The sequence below is a fragment of the Phascolarctos cinereus genome, unplaced genomic scaffold (assembly GCF_003287225.1).
Source record: "Phascolarctos cinereus isolate Bilbo 61053 unplaced genomic scaffold, phaCin_HiC Scaffold_2;HRSCAF=192, whole genome shotgun sequence".
NCBI classification, from domain to species: domain Eukaryota; kingdom Metazoa; phylum Chordata; class Mammalia; order Diprotodontia; family Phascolarctidae; genus Phascolarctos; species Phascolarctos cinereus.
Window position 1 is genome coordinate 302,487,848 of NW_027555625.1, and position 19,630 is coordinate 302,507,477.

Sequence of the window (19,630 nt, forward strand, 5' to 3'; positions counted from 1 at the left end):
GTTTCCTTTAAAGACCCTTCCATAATTTATGTTTGGTACAATGTAAAAAGCATGGGATTTAGAGTCAGAAGACATGGCTTGGAATCTTGCCTTGCTTAACTGGCTACCTGTGTTAGTTGGAACAGGCTTTATTTTTCTGTTTTTCTTTTTCCTTAGGTAAGGAAATGGAGGGTTGGACTACTAAAGCAAAGGTTCTTAACCTGGAGTGTTTGAATTTATTTCTCATTTTGAAACATTTTTGTAACTGCATTTAAATAGAATTGTTTCCTTTTGTAATTCTATGAATTTTATTTTATGCATATATAAACATTTGGGGAGAAGGTGACCATAGGTTTCACCAGACTGCCAAAGGAGGGGGAGTCCATGGCACAAACTAGATTAAGAACCCTTGCTTGAAAGCCTCTTCAAACTTTAAAAATCCATATGATCCTGTGATCCAGTAATTCCTGATCCAGGAGTCTTCTTTCCCCCATATCTGAGAAGGTTCCCACTACTTTGCGATCCCAGGAGTTTGAACCCACTGTGAGTCCAGGTGCTTGCCCTTCCATAGAAGAATTTTGCTTCCTCCCTAGAGTGTATCACACACACACACACACACACACACACACACACACACACACACACACACGAGCTCTAAGACTGCTGCAGATGGGTGATAGATGAAGAGAGGGGATCCAAGTTTAGCATGTCAAAGAACTGGTCTTCTCCTTTAGTGAAGGCTCTTCTCCTTTACACTATAGACACCAACAACCAGGGGTCCCCACCCTGGGAATTTATAAGTCTGATAGACACTGGAGTTTTCAGGGGAAGGCACAAAGGGCTAGAATCCTACTTCAGAAATCTGACCCTAACCCTTCTATGCCAACACTCAAGAAAGCCAAGGGGAACTTGATTAGGGATGTGTAGGGATTAGGCCTACCAGAGGCATTCCCCAACCAGGTCTGTACTAAGTGTAAGCAGATCTCAATGTAATGAGAAGGAATATGGCAATTAGAATAATTTGTCCCAGTCACTGCATAGGAAGGTGGAAAATGGATTGGCAAAGGAAAAGGTAGTACCAGTGCCATTCTGATTATTATCATTATTTATTTATCTATTTATCTATCTATTTATTTGTTTATTTGGCTAGGCAATGGGGTTAAGTGACTTGCCCATGGTCACACAGCTAGAAAGTGTTATGTGTCTGAGGCCGGATTTGAATTCATGTCCTCCTGAATTCAGGGCTGGTGCTCTATCTACTGTGCCACCTAGCTGCCCCACCCAGTGCCTTTCCGAATTGAAAAAGATACAGTGGGAGACACTAAGAGATCAGGAAGTAGATTGCCAAAAGTCCTGGAGAAAACAGGTAATTTAGATTCCTTTAATATTAACTTACTGATAACAGACAATATCAGCCTTGAGTGATCTAAGTAAGAAAAAGTAGGTCCTCACAGTGCCTGAGACCTTTTGCAAAGAGAACAAGATTATGGGACCTAGGCAAAAGTACAGAAGGTCTAGAATCATTCTGACCCTGGGCATGCCTGAAAGAGCTAGAGAGTTTCTAAGAGCCAAGAATTATGTTTGCCTTGCATATTTCATTCTGAAAGAGCGGTAACACTTTTCTGAGCAGAGACAATACTGTGGGAGGCTGGCATTGCAATACCAAACTGAGGACAAGGATAAGCAGAACTATGTTGGCTGCCGATCAGATTGAGGATCAAGATGAAGCATGGAGGGAGAGCAAATCCAGACTTTGCTCCTTGAAAACGTTATCAGAAAACCCAGACTACATGAATTCCTGAAAAGATGGAAGCTAAAAAGATGCATGCTGAGTGTGACAACTCTAGCCCCCTGACTTCTTTCATTTGTGGAAGATGGTGCAAATCACCTAATGAAGTGCTACAGGTTAAGATGAGGACCTAAGAAATAGAGTGGTAGATCAGTGGAATAGACTAGGTATATAATACACAGTAGCAAATGACCACGATGAACTAGTGTTTGATAAACCCAAAGACCCAAGCTTCCAGGACAAGAACTTACTATCTGACAAAAACTGATGAGAAAACTAGAAAACAGTATGGCAGAAATTAGGTATATAACAACATCTTATGCCATATACCAAGATAAGGTTAAAATGGATACATGATGTAGACATAAAAGGTAATACCATTAACAAATTAGGAGAGCAAGAAATAGTTTACCTGTCAGATCTATGGAGAGGGGAAGAATTTATGACCAAACAAGAGATAGAGAGCATTATGAAATGTAAAATGGAGAATTTGATTATAGTAAATTTAAAATCAGTGCAACCAAAATTAGAAGGAAAACAGAAAACTGTGGAAAAAAAATTCACAAGTTCTGATAAAGCCCTCATTTCTCAAATAAATAGATAACAGAGTCAAATTTATAAAATAAGAGCCATTTCCCTATTGAATAGTGGCCAAAGGATATAAACAAGCAGTTTTCAGAAGAAGACATCAAAGCTATCAATAGTCACATGAAAAAAAGTCTCATAGTAACTACTGATTAGGGAGATGTAAATTAAAACAAATACCACCTCATACCTGTCAGTTTGGCTAAGATGAAAGAAAAGGAAAATTACGAATGCTGGAGGGGATGTGGAACACTGTTACAGTTGTGAACTCTAACAACTGTTAGAGTTGTGAACTGACCCAACCATTCTGGAGAGCAATCTGAAACTATGCCCAAAGGCCTATAAAGCTGTATTCCCTTTGATCCAGTAATACCACTACTAGGTTTCTATCCCAAAAAAGATTTTTTTTTGGTAAAAAAGGGAAAAAGATCTATTTGTATGAAAATATTTATAAAAGCCCTTTTTCTGGTGGTAAATAATTCGAAATTGAGGGGATATCCAACAATTGGGGAATGGCTAAACAAGTTGTGGTATATGATTTTAATGGAGTACTATTGTGCTATAAGAAATGACAAGCAGGATGGTTGAAGAAAAAGCTGGGTGGACTTAAATGAACTGATGCAAAGTGAAGTAAGAAGACCCAAGAGATTATTGTACACAGCAACAGCAATATTGTAAGGATGATCAACTATGAATGACTTAGCTTAGTCACTCTAATCAAGACAATAATCTAAAATGATTCCAAAGGACCCAAGATGAAAACTGCTGTGCACCTCCAGAGAGAGAATTAATGAACTCTGAATGCAGGTTGAAGAATACTTTTTTTTATTTTCTTTATTTTTATTGTTTTGTTTTGTTTGTGTTTTCTTTTGCAACATGGCTAATATGGAGAGAGGTTTTGCGTGATTTCACATGTATAATCGATAACAAATTACTTGCCTTCTCAAAGACTGGGGAAAGAGAATTTTGAACTAAAAAAAAAATTTAAATGAATGTTAAAAATTGTTTTTACAGGTAATTGGAGAAAATATTTTTAAAAGATGAGAACAGAAGTCTACTTCTTATTTTGTTAATTTGAGTATTTTGTATCTCAAAAATAATGCTCCATTTCCTTTAGATTGATGCAACAAACATTTCCAAGTTTGCAAGCAATACTACAGAATTCTTTATCTGGAAGTGTCTATACCCCAGGCCCTGTCCCAAAAGGAATCCCCACTACAAAATACCCAGTAAGTACTATTCTAAGCTCAACCTGAAGATTGCCAATGAAACCCATTCCACTCATGGTTATAACAATTATTAGGAATTTTTTTCCTTATATCAATCCTGAATTTTGCTCTTTGAAATTTCCACCTATTGCTACTAGTTTTGTCTTTTAGAATCAAACAGAACAAGTCTAATAACTCTTCCACCTAACAGCTGCCATCAAATAATTGAAGACAACTATAATGTCTTTTCTGAGTCTCTCCTTCTTGAAACTAAACAGTCCTAATTCCTTCATCCACTCCTCCCATGGATTCAAATGGAGTCAACATCCTGACTACCTTTCTCTGGATGCTTTGAACTTATTGGTGCCCTTAGACTATGGTTTTTAAAAACTAAACATGTTCCTCTGTGTGGTGTGATCAGAAAAAAGTACAGAGGACCATCACTTCCTTATCCTTAGAAACTAGAAATCTAGACATTAGGAAGCCTAGAATTCTAGACTAGAATTCCTAGAAACCTATCTGAATGCAGCTCCAAATAACATTAGTTTTGAGGAGCTGCCACATGACTCTGTGGGCTCACACTGAGCTCTCAGTCCATAAAAGCCCAAAATCTTTTTCATACTGCTGTCTAATCATGTCTTCTGCATCTTGTGCTTATAAAGTTGTTTGGGTTTTTTTAAGTCAAACATAACATTTTTTATTTGATCCTAGTGAATTGCATTTTACTAGGTTGAGCTCAAGGCTCTAGCCTTTCCAGATTATTTTAATTCTCTCATCCAATATGTCAACTAATCTTTATAGCTTTGTGTCATCTGCAAATATGATTAACATCTTATCTATGTTTTCATCCAAGTCATAGATAAAAATGTGAAGCAGCGTAAGGCCAAACACAGATTCCTGGAACTCTTCCTGGAGAGCTCCCGCCAGATTGACATAGAATCCAGCCATTCAGCCAGTGCTGAATCTATTTAATTGTCTCATTATCTAGTCCATATCTATTCACCTTTTCTACTAGAATAGTATGAAATACTTCACTCATTGTTTTGCTATGGTCTAGCCAAACTGTATCTACAGCATTTCCTTGATCTACAGTTTTAGTAACTTGGTACAAAGAGGAATAAGGTCAGTCTGGCATGACCAACTTGTTATCGATAAAATCAGGCTGGCTCTTTGAAATCACCATTTCCTTTTTTAGGTGCTCACTAACCATTTCTTTAATGATCTGTTCTAGTAATCAGAGTTCAGCTTATCTATGTATGAGCACAGCATACAGTTGCATGTAGTAATCTCTAACCATATCCTTGATTTATTTCAAAGTCATAAGTTTATCATTGCAATTTTGAAGTTTGAGGAACCAATTTTATTGGCATTGACAAAAACAGCTCTGGGTTTTATTTATCATCAATTGTTTTCTTATTGGCAATCATATTGATCTCAGGTAGTATGTTAGTTATTTCTCTTTTCCTGTTTCCCATTGGCTTTTTGCTTTGTCCCTTTTCTAAATTCCATTAAATAAGATATAACTTTGTGAGTTCTTTTCTCTTTTCTTAATAATCTAGGAATTCTACAGCTGAATCTGCCTCAGACTACTGAATTAAATTGAATTTGACTAGCATTTATTAAGTACTCGACATAAATATGTGCAAGGCCCTTGACAGATTCTAAGAAAAAAAAAGGACCCTACCCTCAAGAAATTTACATTCTACTACAATACTACATCGACTATATCCCATAATTTAAATATGTAGTATTTGTACTGTTATTTTCTTTGAGATAATCTATAATTATTTTTATAATTTCTTCTTTCAGCCAAGTATTATTTAATTTTTGGTTTTCACAGGGGCCTATACATTCTTCTCATAGTACTTATTACTAAATTTATCGAAAATATACTATGTAAATGGAGTGTATAAAATCTCTGCATTTCTTTCTTTATATATATCTTCTGAGTGACCCAAAATATAATGAAATTTTTCTATAAATTCTTTGTGTGCTTAAAAATATATATTCTCTACTTTCCCAATAAGTTCTTTGTATCTATTACTTGTGATTCATTTAATATTCTGTTCAGCTTCTTATCTTTTTGTTTAATTTATCATACTTTAATGATAGTAGTAAAATCTCCCACTATAGTTAATTTTTAACTATTTCTTATTTCAAAAGCATGCTTTTTACCTTATAATTTTTATTACAGTATAATTAGGGTCATATATATTTAAAATTAGTATTTCTAATTTGAATAGAACATTTTTGCGTAGTATCGTTTCCTTGTTTTTCCCTTAAATGTTTGCTTGTTTATACAGAATCATTGCATTTCAGAAGCCATTGAGTCTAAAAAGATTTCCTTATACAACATTGTCAATAAGCATCCTCCAGCTTTTGTTTGAATATGTTCAATTATGGGGAATTCACTCTTTCCTTGTGTAGCTAGGTGGTGCAGTGGATGAAGTATCAGGAATACTCATCTTCTTAAGTTTAAATCTGGCCTCAGACACTTACTAGCTGTGTGACCCTGGACAAGTCATTTAACCCTGTTTCCTTCAGTTTCCTCATCTGTAAAATTAGCTGGAGAAAGAAATTGCAGACCACTCCAGTATCTTTACCAAGAAAACCCCACATGGGGTCACAAAGAGTCAGATATGACTGAAGAAGAGTGAATAGCAAATAACAGCACTACTTCCTTGGGAAGCTAACTCCATATTCAGATAATTGGGAAGTTTTTCCTTAGCCCCATGACTAAATTTTCTTCCTTCCAATTTCTATCTATTACCTCAAGATCTTCCCTCTGTCACTGACACAGAGACTGTAAACAAGTAGTTGTATTTATACCAAGTTATATTTATGCCCTTTTTATTCATTCTTTTAAACTTTAATTATTAAAGAAGCTTTACACCAGTTTTTGTTGTTGTCAATATGTGCCTTTTGCATTATAGGCTGGTTAAAACAGATTTTTTTCCCAGAGGCAAAAGTGAAGTTTACAATGTATAGAGAATCTCCTTTTTGGAATATGGAGAAGGTTCCCTTTGATTCAGTGGAACCATTGAGATATATATTAGAGGAATATAGGAATATCAGAAGCACTCTTCGGTTCTTGCTGCCATCTGTGGCAAAGCTGTATTGCCAAAGCAAAGAGAAAGAACTTAAATTGTCTTTAAAGATTAATCAGTGAGAGTCAAGAGGAAATGAGCTTTTAATTAAAAAAAGAAAAAAGCACACTGAAATCAGAGGATGGTTTAGTGGATTTGTTGATTACCCGGGTGAAGAGGTCAATCTTAATGGTGGCAGGGAATATCAGGCAACAGTAGAAAAGTACAAGATAACTAGGTGGATAGAGTGTTGAGCCTGGAGTCAGGAAGACCTGAGTTCAAATCCAGTCTCAGACACTTATTAACTGGGTAATCTTAGACAAGTCACTTAACCCTAATTGCCTCAGTTTTCTCATCTATAAAATGACCTGGAGAAGGAAATGGCAAACTACTCCAGTATCTTCACCAAGAAAACTCCAAATAGAGTCATGAAGAGTCAGACATGACTGAAATGACTAAATGACAACAGGAAAGTATGTTTTCTGATCTAGCGGTTTCTCTGGAAAATGCCTTGAACCCCATGAAGTTGAGGATTGTAAAACAAGATAATAGGGGTAGTCATAATTGGGAATAAAAAGTGGTGGTAAAAGAGTCTTAAGTTTACCCTATTACTAACCCCACCCCCACCCCATACTATGTCCAGGGAAGAATCTTCTAGTATAGGACAATTAGAGACTGGGTCGATTTTTGACATTAAAGAACTTCTACAGTTGCAAAAAAAAATTTTTTTAAACAAGTCCGTGAAACTTTAGAGTGATGATTTAGGAAGATGTGGTCTAATAGGGGTGATTTAGAGCACGTTAGTTGCAGGATTCCCTCAACTTGGCAGAGCTTAGGAATGATCACCTTTTTTAAAAAATCAGTTGAATCCATTGGAGGCCTCATATGGAGATTGTCTTTTAGCCCTTTTTAGGTGGACAAAATGGGAAATTCTGCATGCTTGACCCCATAAAGATGAATTCCATCTATAGCCATTTTCATAATGAAGCACCGTGAAGAAGGGGGTGAAATTTGGAGCAGTTTAGATGGACATGGTTGCACATGCCTGTAATTGCCGATACTGGAAGAGGCTGAGTCCATGGATCTCTTAGGTTCAGCAGTTCTGAACTTCAGTAGAGTTAAAGCCAATTGGCTATCTGCACCAAGTCTGGCACTGATATACTGAATCCCCAGGAGTGGGAGGCCGTCAGGCTCCCTAAGGAGGAGTGAACCAACCCAGGTCAGAAAAAAAAGAGCAGATTGAAGCTTCTATACCAATCAGTCTTAAACATTTTAAATACCTACTACATGCCAGACCCTGTGCTAAGACTGGGAATGTAAAGAAGGGAACTCATAATCTAACTGGGGATGATAATACAGAAAAAGAAGCTGAAAATCAGAGGCACAGGAAGGGGGAGAAAGAAGGCGCCTGGCATGGGGAGGATGATGAAGTCCTGTAGCTGGATGGGAAGTGACAAGGTGGCTCCCCTGGGCCCTCACATTAAATAGAGAATTTGGGAGGAGTTCTTCATGGTTACTCTCCACCCTCTCCAATCAAAAGGGAAGGAGGAGTCCAAAGGGCAGGAAATACTGAGGAGGTATGAACTTCAGAGTTGATGTGATCTTGCAAGAAGGTAAGTTTCTAGAAACTATGTCATGAAGTCCCTGTGAATAGCCACGTGGGAAATGATGAGGAAGCTAGCTATCTTGTGCCATTCTTTAAATAGATCTGGAAAGAGCTGTCTGATATTCAATGACCTTTCGAGTACATGGAGAAAATTTCATTGTGTCTATCTTGTCTCCACTGGCACCATGTCTTCTTGGTGATTTAAGAGGTACCGGCATACCATATTTCCTGAAATCCTACCTTTAGAACTTCATTCCTTTGAGATAAAGCACTGTCCCCTACTCAAATGTAAATACTGTTGGGTCGGGCTACAATGATCAGTTATTGGCACCTCTCTGCAGATAAGCTGATTAGGTCACTGGGCAGGCATCGGGCCCATCTCAACCCTATCCAATCAGAGGGAGGGTAGGGCCCAGTCAGTATTTGGCTCAATTTGTTTTTCCTAGGAAGGATTTCAATGTATTTTCACCACCCTTCTCCAGGATCAATTGAATTCTCTTTCATATTACAGTGGTTTCGTAGGCAGAGTCCTGAAACAGGCCCCACTTCCAGGGGGCACTGAAGTCTACCATTATATCGAGATGTACTGGTAACAGAGCCAGATGAGGCCATACCAGAAACCCTCAGATCAGACGGTGGCTCATATGAGGGGGAGGAGGGAGGTGGTGGAGATTAACTCAAAGAAAATTTAGGTCCAGCCTCTTCAGTTAAATTTTTAGGGATATATTGGATGGGAAAAATGCAGATGGTTCCAAATGTTGTCTATAATAAACTATTAACACTTGCTCTTTCAAAGAATAAGGAGGAGGTTTTCCTTGAACTCTGGAGAATATTCCACATTTGGGTATTTTAATGCCTTTCATTTCTTGAATTACTAGTAAGTCTGCCTCTTTTAAATGGAGATCAGGTTATAGCCCTGAGAGAATTAACGCCAGCTTTCCAGCAGTCTCTTTTCTTGAGCTCTTATGATTCTATGGGCATTATATTCCCAGAGGTTTCTGGTCATAATGACCAGGACAAATAGAATTTTCAATAGGCACCAAAGGGTGGCCAGATTAAACAACAAATAGACTTCTGCAGCTGTAAATTCCCTGAAGCAGCTGCTTGTTATACTATTTTAAGGGGAAAAAATGCTTTCATGTCATTGAGTTCTACTTGTTACTGAATCATATCATCACCAGATTTGCCCATTATGAATTGGATAATGCAAGATGGGCCCTCTAATAAGATAGGTAAGGTACAAGAGACTTCTACTACTAAATGGAAATGATACTCTAAGATTGTAGTTGTCCAGGCCTCTCTATAGCATGAGTGCCCTTCATGAATAGGTTGTAACATTGCCAGAGGCTGAGACTTCTGGTTCCCACCCCAATACTTTGCCTCCTTCACTAATCCAATACTCCCCTATATATGTGGTCCCAGCTCTTGAAAATATTTTTCTGTTGTTTAATGATAGCTTTATCCATTATGAGAAAATGTATGCAACTGGACTTTGGCAGCAATTAACCCAGTAACTGGGGATGATTTAAGGGACAGGGGTTGTGACAAGTCTTCCCAATAGGCTGAGCTGTGAGCTGACCAGAGATTGTCTGTAGGAGGATAGAGTTTGAATTGCTGTATAGCATTACTTGGTATTCTAAATTTTACCTGTTGAAGCAACTTATATATATGCCATCAGGACATATGGTCAAGAAGTCACTCTACTATTTAATAAACTCCAGTGACTCTCTATTACCTCTAGCATCAAAAAATAGTCTTCTTCGTTTGACCTTTAAAACCCTTACAACCTGATTCCAATATACCTATCCAAACTTATTAAATATTAATCCCCTTCAACACTCTATAGTCCCATCTAAACTGGCTTTCTTACCAGTCTTCACACAAGACATTCCATTTCCCATCTTCACGTCTTTGAGTAGGTTGTTTTCCATACCTGGAATTAATTCTCTCTTCACTTCTACCTCTAAGAACTCCTAGTTCCCTTCAAAGTTCAGCCCCAACATCACTTTCCACATGAAGCCTTTCCAGATTTCCCAAAGCTGCTAGCACCTTTCCCAACAGCAGAAAATTATATTTATGTAATTATTTTGTATATACTTGTATATGTATGTGTTGTCTCCCCAGTAGTTTAGTTTCTTAATGGAAGGGACTTTTTTTGGTCTTAGTATTCCCAGGGCTCAGCATAAGATATAGCACTTAAATACTTCTCAATTGATAGAAGTGTATATAAACTTCCAAAATACGGCGTGTGGCTGACTATATATACTCTTTACTGAAAATATTTATCTTAAATATGGGATAAAAATGCCAAGAAAATCCTCTAGCAGACAGTTCCTCACGATCACTATTGTTACCAGTACCCAAACAACTTTTCCACTTCAGACTGATTTCAGGACCCCAGACTTGTTTTTACTCCTTTTTAATGTCTCCTCTCCATAGTGAATTGTCCACCACTCCTACATCAAAGTTGTTATGTTGTTCCTCCACTTACATCAGGCCTGTACAACAGGCTGCTCTTGGGCAGCCTGCAACCCACCAAAGGATTTCAGGTGGCTGTCCCCTGACCCACAACAACCAACCATTGTCAGTCTGTCTAACTTATCTGCAGCCTGAAGTTTAGTCTATTTTAATTTTGGCCCCTACCTAGGGCCAAGTTGTGCAGGTCTAGCTTACATCAGTGAAATCTTAGAGATAATGAAGGTGTAGGCTATTTGATGGCCCCTTTACTATGCATTGTCTTCACCTACAAAGCATTATCATGATCCTAAAGATCCCTTCAGTCACAGAAAAACAAGAACCTTTCCAATCTATAGCTCCTACCTCACTATGATGACCCTGTTTTATGGGAGCATTATCTATATCTATTTCCAGTCTCTGCCCAGATAAACAATCAAGGATGAGGCAGAGATGGTCATTTGTAATGAGACTATCTCTGTGCTTCATCTTTTATGTATGGTCTGAGGAATGATGACATGAAGCAGGATCTGTGAAGGCTTCTAGGCCTTCTAGATCTCATTAGATTATCCCTTCACTCCTAGAGAATCCTTTGTTTCCTCTCAAACCTGATGTTTTCTGGATCTTACTGTTCAAAGTTAAATGCCAAAGATCAACAGTCTCAGTGCATGAATGTCTTGGCTAAGCATATTCATTGAACGTGCTAAGTCACACACGCAGCAGGCAGACTAAGGTATTTGTAATTCCATGTCACTTAGTTTTTGGTCCTGATTTAGCCGCTTTTTGTCTATAGCTTGGTTCCTATTCCCCAGTCTTTGTCTCATTCTCCCTTATCCCTTCTTTCAACCAAATCATATTTTTTCCATTCCTCCTAAACTTAAAAAAAAATACTATTCCTTTCATCAAATGGAAAGCTTCCCTTGGACAGGGACCGTGTCTCCCCCATAAGACTAACTGAGAATCCAAAGGTCAAAGGATCATAGGATTTTAAATTAAAGGGACCTTAGAGATGATCCAATCCAACAATCTTATTTTACAGATATAAAAACTGAAGCCTTTGCTGTGTTTCAGCCTCAGATGTGCTACTTACCTCACCATGTGATCTTAATTTTTCTGAGATTCTGTCACCTCTTTTTTTTTTTAACAGAGGGTTGCACTCTATGATCCCAGGGTGCTCTGCATCAAATTGATAAGCAGCCTATGTGTAAAGACCAGTAACTCTCTTCCTCTGCATTTTCTGTCTGGACCATTGAACCACATACTGTAAATAATAGTTTCCTTAATGCATGTTGCCAGTCAGCTCTTACATCTGCCAATTTGAAGGCCTTTTCAGTACGGAGCCTGAACTCTCTCCTACCACAAAGCTTTTTCTGTTCCTTCTGAACTGTGTATTCTGTATTTATTTTATATTTACTTTGTATACAATTATCTATGAACATATTGCATGCACTTCTCTGATACAATATAAGTTCTTTGAGGGCAAGAACTGTTTTGTTTTTTTATTTTGTATTCTCAATACCAAGCTCAATGCCTGGCACACAGTAGGTTACTTATTAATAATTAATAAGTTAATTAATTATTAATAATTAATTACTAATGTTTACTGTCTGAATAATTGCATCTATCCCTCAGATTTTTCCCCTAAACCCAGCCCGTCCCCACTTCCTCTTGAGCCTCCTCACTGGTGTAGAGGAAAGGGGAAATCCTGAAGGCAATCTGTGGGGACTTAAAATTTACCCAAAGACCAAATACTGAATGGATACATGAATACATACATGGATAGAATGAAGCCACATTTGGGTGTTACATCTTAGAAAGGATATTAATAAGCTGGAGAGTTGCTAGAGGAGGGCAATGAGGATGGGAAGGGTCTTAAGGCCAAACATGTGAGGGTCTAGAACTGAGGATGTGGAAAAGTTTAGCCTGGAAAAGCATGAAAGCTGCCATTAAATATTTGAAGGGCTGTATATGAAAGTTGGATTAGACTTGTTCTACTTGGTTCATAAGACTAAACTAGGAACAGAAGGGAGGGAAGTGGCCAAGAGGCAAGTTTGGGCTTGATATAGAGAAAGTTCCATGACAATCAGAGTTGTCCAAAAGTGGAATGCACTATTGCAGTGGCAGTGGGTTTCCTCCTCATTGTAAGTGTTCAGACAGAAGCCCGATGACCACTTGTAAGGTCTGCTAGAGAAGAAGATTCCTATTCAGGCATGAGTTAGAATAGTTGGCCTCTGAAGTCCCTGCTGATTCTGGGAACAAGTCAAGAGCAAATGTTTGGGCAAAAGGATGAATCCTATATGCCCCAGGCCTGGTCCCAATATTAGCCCCCAGTGCCGGACTGGGCTGCCCTTAGCCTCCTCCACATCTGTTGTTCTGGTCCTAAGGCTGCCCTTCACCATGCTAGCTACCTAAGTGGTGTCTTTTTTTTTTTAAGAACCTAAAGAGAGAAGGCAAGAATGAGGACTATGCTGGGTTAATCCTTGGGAACATCCTTTGTGTTTGTCAGCCCTTCTCTCCCCTTGGTACCCAACCTCTTCCCCAAGACCTAGGCCTCCTCTTTAGCCTTCTCCAGACTCTCGAGCCTACGCACTCACAGGCTTATACTTTGTCTTGCTCTCCATCACCCTCTTTCAAGTCTCAAAAGCTGCTTATTCACAATGAGGTATCAATGATCGTTATAGCCACACTCCATAGAATTTACATGGGAGTAGGAGGAAGTACCTTATCTCAAAGAAGGGAAGCACTAATGGTGGGATTTCAGGGATGGGGGCACTCTGGTACCCCTTAAATACCACTCCAAATCAAGTAGACATAGTTCCAGTGGAAATAAGATGTGCGCAATGAAAATTTTTCCATATACTCAAAAGGCCAGCTTTTACTCCAGGCATCTGAGCCAAAGGGATAGTAATACTCTCATAAAATGTTAGACCTGGAAGTTACTTTAAGAACACAACATTAGACAGACTAGTACAGTGGATAGGGTACATTGATTCAGGATGACCTGCTTTCAAATGCCACTTCTGCTACTGCCTGTGTGGCCTTGGGCAAGTCATTTAACTTCCTGGGGCCTCAGTTTCCTCAGTTATAAAATGAAGGGGTTGTACTATATGGTGTCAAAGGTCCCTTCAAGATTTAGATCTAAAATCCCATGATAAACATAGGCTGTCAGAAGTGAAAGGGACCTTAGATAAATCACTCAGTCCAGCCTTTTAATTTTATAATGCTGAAACTGACACCAAAGAGGATGCCAAAGAAATGCCTTCAAATCACCCAGCAAATCAGGGGTGAAGCCTGGTACTAGAACCCAAGTGGACAAGATAAAACAGTGTGATAACTCCTTGCATTTACGTAGTATTTTAATTTACCAAAAAATAATTTACAAACATTGTCTCACTTGATCCTCACAACAACCCTGTGAGGTGAGTAGATTAAGTATCATTTTACAAGGCAGAAACTGAGGGAAGTAACTTGGCTAATGTACACAGACTAGGAATAGAGCCAAGGACTAGAACCCAGATGGGCTATACACACCAATAAAAGCCTAGGGTAGCAGTTCTACTTATCAGTATGAGATGGGTCTGCATGATGCAAAATATGTGTTATTGAGAAGAGTCTCTCTAGCACTGGAGATTTTGTGGCAGCTTCAGGGAAATGAATGAGTAAAGAGGCTGGTTCAGTGGGTTTCCAATTAGCCACTTGTTCCAAAGAAGCAAAACTTTCACCCAATCAATTCAATTAGTTGAGTGATAGAGATTCCCCACTCCCAAGTTGGGGGATTAGTATCAAAACCAGAGAAACAGGCATTTTCAGAGTGACCTTCCCACGGCCTTGTTAGCTAGGCCACACTGGAGACCGTACCATGAAGAGAAAACTTTCTTGATGGGAGCTATCCAATTTCCCCAGTGGGCCATCTCCTTTAATCCTGACTCCCTCTCTGAGCTTGGAGTCAGAAAAGTTACCTCTGAGAGACCAGAAGGAAGAGATCAGTCATTCACATCCCTTATGGAGGCCTCCCCTCCCCTCCTCCCATCCAGTGACTTATGCTTTAGCCCACCTACTCTGATCTTCAGTATAAAGGCCAGGTTCCCTCCCCTCACTCTTGCCAACAAAAAGATTGAGATCATAATGTCTTGGCAAGGGCCATAAATTCAGTCAAAGATCTGAGTTCAAGTACTGACTTGGGTGGGTCCTTCCCATCCACTGGACTTCAGCTTCCTCAACCAAAACACAGAAAGATTAGTTAAATAATCTCTAAGGTCCCATGCAGATCTAACATTCTAAATTCCAAGATCCTTTCTATTTCTAATCTGTTATGTGCAAGGTTCTTTTCAGCTTTGAAATTATATAATTCCACAACTAATTGCGTCTCTAAAGCCTAGTCTGAAGCTAAGCTTAGGAGCCAAGAATCTCTAAGGTGAAAGAAACTTCAGAGGTCATCTAGATCAACTTTACCTAAATCAGAACACTCTTCTACCCTGAATAGGAGCATTCTGCCTCTCCTCTGCAGACCAGATATGGTAACTGGTTCCTCTTTGCACCAACTTTAAATGTTAGGAAATTCTTCATTCAGTTAAACTCAAGTCTCTCTCTGCAACTTCCATCCATGGTTAATCATTCCTACCAAGCTGATAAAAGGTGCTTGGTAAATTCTTACCATTTTTTTCATGACCCTATCATACCAGAATTAGGCCTGTTGTCTACCATCCTTCCCCCGAAAGATGAGCCAGGCTTCAGAGTCCTGGGCTATCTCCTTTCTGGGCAGCAACTGTGTGGTGGGAAGAATGATGGTCAAGGGGTCAGAGACTCAAATACTGCCTGGGTGGCTCTGAGCAAGCCATTTAACTTCTTGAAGCCTCACCTCAATTAATTCACCTGTAAAATCAGATAATAATTGTACTCCCTACCTCACAAGTTGTTGTGAGAAAAGTGCTTTTGAGGTATTATTTATTATTAATCCCTATTTTGCATCTTCCTAGCTGTGATACCTTTGTGGACCTCAACTTCCCAATCTAGAAAATGGATATGACAATTCTCTGCTCTGTGCAGCTAAGCTATAGGGTTATTGTAAGGATCAGATGAGATAACATATGTGAAATTGTTTTGAAAACTCATGCATTATGCACGGTATTTTCAGTCTGCTATACAAACACACACACACACACACACACATACACACACACATATAAACACATACAAACACATACATATTTCATCTTTCCTTTCTGGGAGGAAAACATCTAATAAATACCTCTTCACCAAGGTAAGTGACCTTGAAAAAAAAATCACCTAACTCTCTTGGATTCAGTTTTCTTATCCATAAAAGACACTAATAATACTTGTACTACCTACCTTACAAGGTTTTGTGAGGAAATTGCTTTGTAAAATGGCAAGTGCTATAAAAATATTGTTATTGTTGTTCTCATTAAGACCCTTATGAAAAACCAGAAAGTGAAGGGCTTAGTGAAAAGGCATAAAGACAAAAATCAATGCAGCTAAAAATAAAAACAAAATAGGTAACTGGAGTGGGGGGGAGGGAATCTTTATAGCAATCTTCTATAATAAAGGTCTCCTTTCTAAGACATATAAAGAAATTGATTCAAGTTTATAAGAATGAGAATCACTCCCCAAATAACAAATGGCCAAAGGACATTGAAAAAGCAGCTATCTAAAGAAGAAATCCAAGCTATGAATAGCCATATTGAAAAAAAAATGATCCATATCAATATTAATTAACTAAATGTAAATCAAAGAAAGTCTGAGCTCCTATGGTCATCAGACTGGTTAAGTTGACCAAAAAAAGGAAAATGATAAATGTTGAAGAGGCTATGTGAAAAATAGGCTCATTAATGCACCATTAGTGGAACTATGCAATTGGTACAGTAATTCTAGAAAGCAGTTTGGAATTACACCCAAAAAGCCACTAAACAGTACATACTCTTTGAACTACCCCTACCAGGCATAAACTGCAAAAAGATCAAAGAAAAAAGGAAAGGATCACATGTATGAAAATATTTATAGCTACACTTATTTTATAGCAAGGAACTGGAAACAAAGCGGGTATTCATTCATCAATTAGAAAATAACTGAAGCAGTTATGATATATGAAAGCAATGAGATGCTATACTATTGTAAGAAATAATGAAACAGTTTCAGAGAAATCTGGGAAGACTTGTATGAACTGATGCAGAGTAAAGTGAGTGGAAAGAGAACAATTATAGAATAACGAACAAGTTTGAAAAGCTTAAAAACTCTGATCAATGCACTGACCAATCGCAATTCCAGAGGACTGATGATGAGTCAATCCTATCCACCCCCTGATGGAGAGGTGATGGATGAATTCAGGGTACAGAGTAAAACGCATTTTTTTAGATATGCCCAATGTACGGATTTGTTTTGTTTGACTGTATTTGTTACAATAGTTTTTTTCTTTTTTTTTTAGTGGCAGGAGAAATGAGAGAGAGAAAACTAGATTTTTTTTTCATTAAAAAAATAAAATTTAATTTTAAAAAATAGCTAGGAAAAGGATTTGAGCCATAATGGTGTTTAAAGCACTATGATCAACATGGGTAAATCAGAGAGGTTTAGAGGGAAAATACCTTCTCCTCACATTGCATAGAAAAGTGACAGAAGGAAAATAGCACAAATAGGGCAAGGCACATAGTGATATGTACACACACACACCTGTTTCTAGGGTCAAGAAGGCAGTGGAGGAGCTGCAGTCCCAAGTGAGCAGGAGATAAGCAGAAAGCAACTTTGAAAAGATAATTTTATTAGCCTCAGCTGAGGACCCAGGACCTCTTGGGAAATCCAGGGCCAGGGATGAGGAAGTACTGTCAGGGAAATGTAGGTCAGCTGTTCCCTCTGCCCATTCCGTGGTAACTATCACCAACAATCCCCCAGAAATCCACAACGCAAACACACTAGACTGGGCATGGGGGCCATGAAAAGATCCCACTTCACCCCTTTTCTCCAGCAACCCCACCTCATTTCTGAGGCCAATGGCATTTCCCTGGGCCCTGAGTTCATGGAAGAGTCCTTCCCTAGGTGAGCAAAGTTCTCTTAGTGACTCATTTGGAGAGGACAGAGGAAATCAGTGCTTTAGAAAACCACATTAGTATGTGGGGGTTCCAGAAAGCCAGTCAATATTCAGGAATGTCTATCAGAAACCAAAGTTCTAGAGGACTAATCAAGAAATCCAACACTCTGGAATGCTAGTTAAGAGTGCAGTGCTCCAGAACATTTGGGACAACTAAGGATCCAATACTCTGGAACATGAAACCAAGAACCCAAATTCCAGATTGCAAAGCAGGAACCACAGACAGCCTTCTGAAATACCAATGCTTCTCTCACAGCTCAGTAGATGGCCTCTTCACCTTCTGCTTGTCTGCTTGGTCTGGGTCAGGTACACGGAATGAGACATAGGGACATGTTTTGACATTGAGACAAACTAGTTTCTGCAATGTGGCTGTCTTGACAATATTGAAGCCAGTCTCACCACCAAATGTGCTTGGCTTCCAGTACTCAGGAGAACATATGGGGTTCCCCAAGAGCCCTTTGAGGGAGAAGGGGGCCCCAATCTCCACCATGCTCTCCCCAAAGATAGAATTAGGCAGAGATTTCTCTAGAAGTAAGCCTGGGTAGAACTCCAAAGCATCGATGTCTCCATATAGCTCCTCCAGCTCTGCTGAATTCTGCTTCTCTCCTACAAAGAGAGAAGAAGGAAACAGATCAGATCAGCTCCTCCCTGTATCCTAGAAATAAAAAGGCAAATGCCCAGGGCAACATTGGGAAGTAACTTTCCCTGTTCACCCTTAGAGGCAGTGTGGTATATGAGAAAGAACAGCAGACTTGGGATCAGACAATTTGGTGGAGTAGTGACTAGTGTCAGACCTGGAGTCAAAGTCGTGAATTCTACCTCAGATACATAGTAGCTGTAGGAATCTGACAAAGTCATTTAACCACTCTCAGCCTGTTTCTTCATCTGTATAATGAAAACAATCATAGCACCTGCCTCACAGTTTCAGGGGTCAAGTGAGATGAGTATTAAGCACTTTGTAAACCTTGAAGTGCTATATAAGTCTAAAATATTGTCATCATTGTCACCATCATCTTAGATTTGTCACTTCTGAGCCATGTAATATTGGGCAGGACATTCAATATAGAGGTAGCATGCCATAGTGGCTTAGAGTCAGGAAGACCTGGGTTCAAATCCTGCTTCAGACATTCACTAACTGTGACTCTGGGCAAGTCATCTAACCTCTATGTGTCTTAGTTTCCTCATCCATAAAATAAAAGAGTTGGATTCAGTGGCGTCTGAGGACACTTCCAGCCCTAAATCTATGATTCTATGAGCCTGTGATCTGTATATGAGCCTTAGCTTCTTCTTTTGAAAAATAAGGACAACAACAACCCTTCCTTTAACACAAGAGTATTAGGCTAGGCCCAAATGGGGCATGTGATTGTTGGTGGGAAAGCTCACCATGGGCAAAAGATAAAATGAACTAATAAATGCTTATTTTCAGGAAAGATTAAAATTTAAAATGCACAGGAAGTTCTTCAGATCTATTATCTAACAAATGTATCGATAGTTAGAAATTGAATCTCTATAAATGAATTTGAATCTAAGTCTACTACACAGAAAATTGGAGCTAGCCAGGTGCTAAGAGAGATAAAAGAGAAAGTACAGAGAAAAGGATGACAAGGACAGTAATTATCTATGTTTCGTGCTAGCCCAGTCCATCAAGGACCAACAAGTTGAATAGGGCTCAGAGCCCAATTCACTGGCCCATTCCAATATAAGGTCATTCATTAAATGACTACATAAGATTGTATAAGATGCTTAAGTTTCCAAGCATCCAACTACTCCGAGTCCCCAGGGCCTTGACTTGACTCAAGGAGAAGCCAAGAGCTGAAAGTGAAGGTC

General features: G+C 38.9%; 1 protein-coding gene across 3 annotated transcripts in view; it reads right to left on the reverse strand.

Annotated features, from left to right (window-relative positions):
- Positions 1–14,045: 14,045 nt before the first annotated feature.
- LOC110194982 (prostaglandin G/H synthase 1-like) overlaps positions 14,046–19,630 on the reverse strand; it is a 61,764-nt gene continuing 56,179 nt past the window's right edge. For all 3 annotated transcript variants that reach the window (XM_078150144.1, XM_078150143.1, XM_020967611.2), the window contains one exon: positions 14,046–18,409. In XM_078150144.1, the coding sequence (XP_078006270.1) occupies positions 18,054–18,409 (356 nt within the window). In that variant the 3' untranslated portion in view covers positions 14,046–18,053. The remainder of the gene's footprint in view (positions 18,410–19,630) is intronic.